Genomic DNA, 7585 nt, shown 5'->3' with positions numbered 1-7585 from the left:
CCAAGTGGGGCTGTTGACATTTTAAGCAATCCTGAGCTTGGTCGACACTACACTGAAATGAACTTGCTCCAGGAAGGCCCCATTTGGGTTTCTGAGATGCTCAGCATGCTCAGAGGACAAAGTCCGGGTCAAAGAGATTAATTTTCAGCTTGCACTTGGGCTCCATAGCCATTAAAAACAAAACAAAAAAGAACACCTGGCCTATGATTACAGCTAGAAGTTTCTTTTCAAGAGAATTGTGCTTTCAAATCACCAGTGAAGGGCCCCAGCTAAGATCCAGTGTCTCTTTCCTCTGTGTCTTCTTTTGGTATGTGTTTTCCTCACGTGGAGGTGACTTGTGCCCAACTGAGAGTCCTTCCATCAGGCTTTGGTACAAGTGCTGGAGGTGGACGAGGAGCCCCCGGTGCTCAGGTCGTCCTGCCACTTCTCCAGGCTACGGCGCCGGGCGTTCATGAAGAAGTTGCTGACGGTGGTGAGCTCCAGGCCCAGCTGCTGGGAAATGGTGATCTGCATCTCTTTCGATGGGCGCTTGTTCTCCTTGAAGATGGCAAAGAGTGTTCGGCGTTGGAGGTCAGTGAACACCAGGCGGGATTTCTTCTGGGAATTGTTCCTGTCTTTGTTTGGTTCTTGCTCTTTGCGTTTGCATGCTGGAAGGGAAAGAGAGGAAGGAGAGGGTCAGTCCTGGCTCCCGAGAAGGTGATCTATTGAAAACATCGACAAAGTCAGACAAAGGGATGCAAACTGTTAAACTTTATTGTGTAAATTGCCCAGCTGTCAATAACCAGCCTTCCCAGTTCATCTCCCGGCGACAGAAGGCATCGGTCAGTACGCAGAGGGAGAAAGAAGACAGCGGGGCTGTTTTCCAGTCTGGTTTGGAACCAGTTGCTTTTTCCACCTCGCCTTCACCCCCCAGGACCTGCTTAAATTTCTTTAACTCTGAAATCAGGGGCTGGGAAGGGAGTGAGGACTCCAGGTCCCCAGGGGAGACTGGTTAGGCAGTTCCTCTTCCATATTCATTCTTGAGAATTGTTACAACTGATCTGAAATTACTGTGGGAAGTCAAAACTTAAAAAGTGCATGATGTTTCAAAATCAAAGCATCTACCTACATGCTTCAAAACACTGATAACAGAATGAAATTAGAAGTGATAGAATGATGGTATCATACCGAACTAAATCCCCTTCTTCCAGACTTTTGAAAATTTAAGAAAAAAAAAATAGGGAGGGAAAGGCTATGAAAAAATTGGTTTAGCCTATTCTAATTTGGCTAGTCTGAAGTGACGCCAATACAAGAAGACCAGGGCTGAGGGTGGTGGAAGAACCCCAAGTTAAAATGGCAGGACCTCAGGGTCCTTGGTATGTCAATCAGTATGCACAGTCTCTGATTTAGCAGATGAGTACCCACATCTGGATTGACATCTGCAGCCAGGACATTAATTTATGTGTCACTAAGTCTGCCTTCCCGTACGAGTTCTCAAAGGCCGGGATCAGGTCTGTGTGATAGTCCCAATTAGCTCTTTCTGGGGCCATGAACATAAATGAAGGCTTGGGAGGCTGAGGACAAGTGGTGTCCTGACTCTTTCAAGAATGTACACTTTATAAACAGATTTGGTCTCAGAAAAGTGACTTGTAAGGGTTAAGTAACGCGGTGCACACATATTACAAATTTCAACATGGGGACATGTGTTAAAAGTCACTGGAAAGAAATCCCGGCTCGCCCAGGAATGGTGTGTAGCCTCAGCAGAGTTCATTGGAAAAAGCAAGGAGGAGAGGCACAGCATCCAGTACCTTTCCCCGAAGCAGATCCTGCTGGACATTCTGGCCCCAGATTGAGAATCTCTTCATGCCAGACTGATGTTCCCCCAAGACCAGCAGTTCGGGATGCTGCCCGATGCTTTTCCATACTCCTCAAGCTGGTTGTATTCTTAGGAGCAACGTGCAGTGGGGCTACTCTCCAATGCCGGCTGAGGGCCAGGGGAACAGCCTTCACTCTGATGGGTCTTAGGATTCTAACCTGAGGACCAACCCTCATTGGAAAGATATTCTGGAAGCTGAACTTCCCCCCACCTAACTGGCCACCCTACCTGGTGGATGCTGGATTCTGTCTCCCATAAAGGAATCCCTCCTGACATAAACAAAAAGTGATGACACTTTGCTTTGTTAAATTCTTTCTTCTTGATTTTTCCTTCTTTCATTTTGAAAAAGAAAAGTAATCCTGCTATCTTTGAATTTTAAACACACACACACACACACACACACACACACACACACACACACACACGTTTCCACCTGAAACCCTGTTCTTCTGGGAGGTCTGGACTTCTCCGACCAGGCTCCTCTGGAACGGAACTCAGAAAAGGCTGAAACAGCGGACAGGTTTCCCAGTAAAGATTCCTTCTTTGCTCATCCCTGTGAGGACCTTACTTTTGAATGATGCATGTTTGCCATAGTCTCATTCTCACATGTACTCTCTCTCATCTAATCTCAACTCTTTGACAGCACTGCTTCCAAACTTTAAGGTGCACACGAATCACCTGGGAAACTCGTTCAAATGCAGACTCTAACGCAGGCAGCCTGGGCCAGGGCCTGAGCATCTGCATTTCTAACAAGCTCCCAGGTGATGCTGCTGGTCCACATGCCTGTTTGAGGACCAAGCCTCCACCTGATTTCTAAAATCTCAGAGGAGCACCTTGAAGGAATGGAAAGTTCCAAATCTGGGCTCCTTCATTCGACCTGGGCAAATTCCTTAACCTCTCAGTGCCTGTCTTCCTGACCTGAGTGATGGAAATAATGATGCTCACCTCTACAGAGGCCTACGTGAGTAACATTACGTGAATGCTCCCTCCCCACCCTCCTTCTCACTGGAGTAACCCAGCAATCCCGAGGAAGATAAGCAGGCAGAACTGTTTTCATTTTAAAACAAAAAAAATGGAGACCCAGAGGGTAAGGGACTGACCTGAGATCACATTCCAAATTTGCTGCAGACCCAGGGCAAGAATCCAGTCCTTCAGTGTCTCCAACTTTCTCTACAGAAACGGCCCCCATGCTCTGGGCACAAGGCTCTGGGGGTCCCACTGTGTGGGGCAGGGTTCTAGAACCCGTACTCTTACATACCTCCTCGGGCCCCTGGGAGACATGGGAGCCAGTGTGCTTGAGCACACTGCCACCTCAGGTCCCCAGACTATTGTTCCTGCCCAACCTCCTGGGACATAATCATCTGTGGGATTCTGAGGAAGCCCCCTGATAACCAACTCTGGGCAGGTATCTCCTATAAACATTGGCTGAGACCCTCTGTCAATTCATGCTCCTTTGGATTAACAAAACAGCCTTCAGTTTTCATACTAATACTGACCATTCTTCAGGTAATGCTTTATTTGTGCTTTTAATGGAGTGTTTAGACAGTGTTGGCAGCTTCACATTGTCCTAACAGTGGTAATATTTGAAGATTACATATGGAGTATCTGAAGATCACACAGACACACACATACACACATACCAAACTTAAGAGAAAATGTTAAAGGCTTAATACAGCAAACTGCAGAGAAAGAACAGAGCAACAGATCCGTGTATGCCTTCCCAAGAGCTGCCCAAAGCCACCAGATGCCAGGCAGTAGCCTGTGGTCTGCAAATGTACCAGTCTGAGAGCCCAAAATAATGAGGCAGTAGGTACATAACCTGCCCAGTTCTTACCTCTGACAATGCCATCCACAATTCCTTTTTATATTTTTTATGCTACAAGGTACTTATTTCTCCGCGTTTCAAAGAGCCAGGTTGCCCACCACTTCTGACAGTTACAGAAATAACAAACACTAACAGTATTCACCCCATGATTCTTGCCCACAAAAGCAGTTGGTCAAGGGCTGAAGGAAAATAAAAAGAGGGAGAGCTTTCCCTGGTGCGATTCTGTCCTATGCGTCTGTTCTGGGGAACAGAAGCTGTTTGTCTCTGTCCACCTTCTCTCCCCGCTAAGTGCGTGCTACCACCCCATGGAAGGTTTGATGGACATAGACATGAGCCCTCTGAGGCCCCAGAACTATCTTTTCAGTTGTGAACTCAAGGCTGACAAAGATGATCACTTTAAGGTGGATAATGATGAAAAGGAGCACCGATTATCTTTCTGAGTGGCCAGCTTAGGGGCTGGTGCAAAGGATGAACTGCGCATTGCTGAAGCAGAGGCGATGAATTGCGAAGGCAGTCCACTGACAGTTAACACTGGCAACTCTGGAAATGTCTGGACAGCTCATGGTTTCCTTTGGTGGCTTTGAATAACACCCCCTGTGGTCTTATGGTTGAAGTGTGGTTCAGGGTCCTTGCATCTTTGTGGACAGCACTTAGTAGCTGTGGAGGAAGATGCAGAGTCAGAAGATGAAGAGGAGGATGTAAAACTTCTAAGTATATCCAGAATGTGTTCTGCCCTTGAAAGTGCTAGCAAAGTTTCACAGAAAAAAGTTGCTGCTAATGAAGATGATGAAGATGATGAGGAGGAGGATGAAGAAGAAAAAGCTGGAGAAAAAGCTCCAGTAAAGGAATTTGCACAAGATACTCCAGGCAAACACAAAGATCAAACCAGAATGGAAAAGACTCAAAACCATCAACACCAAGATCAAACAGTCAAGAATCCTTCAAAAAACAGCAAAAAACAAACAAACTCCTAAAACGCTGAAAGCACCTAGTTCAGTAGAAGACATTAAAGCAAAAATGCAAAGCAAGTATAGAAAAAATACATTGAATAATCCTGGCACTACTGGTAAATTAAGCCCAAAGATGGGGAAAGAGGAAAAGGAGAGATAAATATAGTCCATGCTGAGCATCATCAACAGTCCAGACTGAAGTCTTCTATTTTAATCTCAATGCCCTTTCCTGACTTACCACCCACCCATGTCCCCTTCCAGGCTGAAAGCAATCTCACCTTAATCTCCTAAAGCACTTTTCTTTTGACTGCTGTGATTCAGGGAACTTTTCTTCCTACTCTACTTGTTCATTTGCCTCACCTCTTTGACCATGTTTTAAACACCTTTGTATCTCCCTTGCTGCTCAGGAAATACTTAAATGAATAAAAAAATACACCCCAAAAATAAACAATCAAAAAACACAGGCCATAGTGGCTCCGTTGGTTGAGCATTATCCTGTGCACTGAAAGGTTGCCTGCCTGTTTGATGCCTGGTCAGGGCACATGCCTAGGTTGTGGGCTCCATCCCCGGTAGGGAGCGTACAGGATGCAGCCAATCGATGTTTCACTCTCACATAAATGTTTCTCCCTTTCCTTTCCTCTCTCTAAAAATCAATAAGAAATCTTAAAAAAGAACATTATACTCTACAGTCAAATACCCACTTCTAAAGAGTTAGGAAAATTCCAAGTAGCTCCCAAAACCCAGGAATGTGCATTAAAAACCCAACAGATGGTGGGTGCTCAGCATTGGTGTGGATGGGTCCCATCACTGCCGGGTTCCAGCTACTCCAGGAAGGCTCTGCCACTAGAAAGCATGAGGCCACTTGGATCTACTTCTCCTCCCTCTTGTAGGATAAAGTCAGAAGGGCACGTACAGGTTGATACTTAATATTGCACGATGGTGAGGAGGGGTTGTGGATGCTGAGAGCCCTCAGCTACCTGCCCTCCCCTCCTCTCCACAGGTAGTGGTCTCTATGTGGGCCATGGAGGTTTGAGAGCTCATTTCTATTTTAAAGACTAGGAGAAATCATTTGTTTATCTACAATGAGGCTCTCTACCCAAGCTACAGTGCCTTCCCTGTCCCCCCACCCCCACCCCTTTGGGGCAGAAATAGCATCAGCTCAAATTAAGAATGCTGGCTGTTTCCTGTGGACCAGGACCTGGGACTGGCAGGTAGATATGCACAGATAGAGGCATCTGTGGTTAACAACAAAGGGTCAGGCAGTTACTGCTTGAGGAATCTAGGGTCCAGGTCATGGATAGACACATTTTTTAAACCACTGGGTTCCCAGGGTGAAATAAGAGGGAAGGCCCCTCCCTCAAGATCTTGAGATGCCAACTTGCCTCTTTCCTCCTGGCCACCATGCTCTTCTCCCTCAGAGGGTCAGAAATGGGATAAAGACGGTGCGTCTTCAAGGACGTGCCACTCCCTGTAGCTGATCTTTCCGAACCAGGAAAGATACAAGTGGCCTCCAGCACTGACCTTTCTCCTGTCTCCCACTGGGCCCCTACAAGGTCAGGCTGCTCCCGGGCATCCTCAGGAATCCAGCTGTCCTCAAGTACCCAGAGTAAATGGCCACAGCTCTGTCCAGCACCCATATATGGGCAGCATGAAGATGTGTAGTTGGGCATGAGGCAAAGTTATAAAGCCAGGGGGACTCACTTCAAAAGGGGGTTGGCTTGATTTGAAGAGAGGCAAGATGGTGAGGGACAGCCCCGGGAATGGAGGAAAATGTTTAGGAGGCCTCAAAACATGATGTACTTTGCTTTCCTTGAACTTGCAGGTGGGGAGAAGCCCAGATGCCAAACACAGAGGTCAGTAACCAGCCTGCCAGAAAAGACTGCTTTTCACCCACCACTAATTTTCAGTCCTATAACAAACGTGTTTTGGTATTTGCATGCTGAGGGTTGCTGGAAGCCAGGGCATCTGTTGGTGGGGAGGGGAGAGGAAGGCAGAGTGGTAGGGAGAAGCAAAGTGGGGGGTAGGCAGAGGTCTACCCTTGCCTGCCTCGGTTTCCCCTTTGGTCTTCCCTGGAAGGGCGTGTGTCTGGACCTCAGTTCTGTGTGTGTGTGTGTGTGTGTGTGTGTGTGTGTGTGTGTGTGTGTGTGTGTGTGTGTGTTGGGTAAGGGAGACAGTATCTGATTGGTTCTGTGAGGCAGATGCAGGCTGGGGGTTGTCCTGAAACCACACTTCACCTGACACCTGGTGCCCCAGTGCTGTGGCCAGAGAGATGCCCAGGGGAAGGCGAGGGTCAGCGTCCCTGGAGAGGAGGGGAATCCCGCTCCACCAGCAAAACAGGTGTCAGCTGAAACGATCAGGCCTATGCATGGGATTCAGGCAGAGAAAGAACTATCTTGGAGTTGTTTTCAAGACCCGTGGAAGACCTGCTGCTCTCAGCCCTAGACCCCTGACACCTTCTGGCTGGTACTGATCAGGTTGGTTGAAGGCTAACCCTTGCCAGACTGACTGCCCCCCTTCCCCAGGGGAAGAGGGCTGATTTTGTTCTCTGCAGTCTTTCTGCTCCTTATCATGAATAAGAAGAGGCTTGGAGAGGAGGGAGCAGAGGGAACTGAGGCTTACAGGAAGCAGGTGTTCCCAAGGGGGCAAGCAGCCCCGAGGAGGGAACTGGGGCAGACTAATTGCAAAATTGGCCCCAATTCTTCCCTCCTAACAGCTATCCCCCTGCAATGTGACTGCAGCTCCTCCCAGCACAAGGGGGAGTTTGTTCACCTTTCCTGTGGATCTGGGCTGGCCTGGTGATTTGCTTTGGTCAACCCAATGTGGCAGACGTGAGTGTGGCAGTTCTAGCCCAGGCCTCAGAAAGCAGTGTGCTTTGTTCACACCCTGGGGATGCTTCCTGGCCAGCAGGAGACAAGCCCAGGCCAGCGTGGGTCAGTGACCCCAGCAGCTGACTGC

The 7585-nt window shown here is 48.0% G+C and overlaps 1 protein-coding gene and 1 pseudogene across 1 annotated transcript in view; one reads left to right on the top strand and one right to left on the bottom strand.

Annotated features, from left to right (window-relative positions):
• Positions 1-360: 360 nt before the first annotated feature.
• ONECUT2 (one cut homeobox 2) overlaps positions 361-7585 on the bottom strand; it is a 53479-nt gene continuing 46254 nt past the window's right edge. Inside the window, exon 2 of the mRNA XM_008149747.3 lies at positions 361-647. Within this exon, the coding sequence (XP_008147969.3) occupies positions 361-647 (287 nt within the window). The remainder of the gene's footprint in view (positions 648-7585) is intronic.
• Positions 3986-4790, top strand: LOC103293380 (nucleophosmin-like; annotated as a pseudogene).

The sequence above is a fragment of the Eptesicus fuscus genome, chromosome 12 (genome assembly GCF_027574615.1).
Source record: "Eptesicus fuscus isolate TK198812 chromosome 12, DD_ASM_mEF_20220401, whole genome shotgun sequence".
Lineage (NCBI taxonomy): Eukaryota > Metazoa > Chordata > Mammalia > Chiroptera > Vespertilionidae > Eptesicus > Eptesicus fuscus.
The sequence above is the reverse complement of the archived record's forward strand: the minus strand, read 5'-3'. Positions and strand labels throughout refer to the sequence as shown.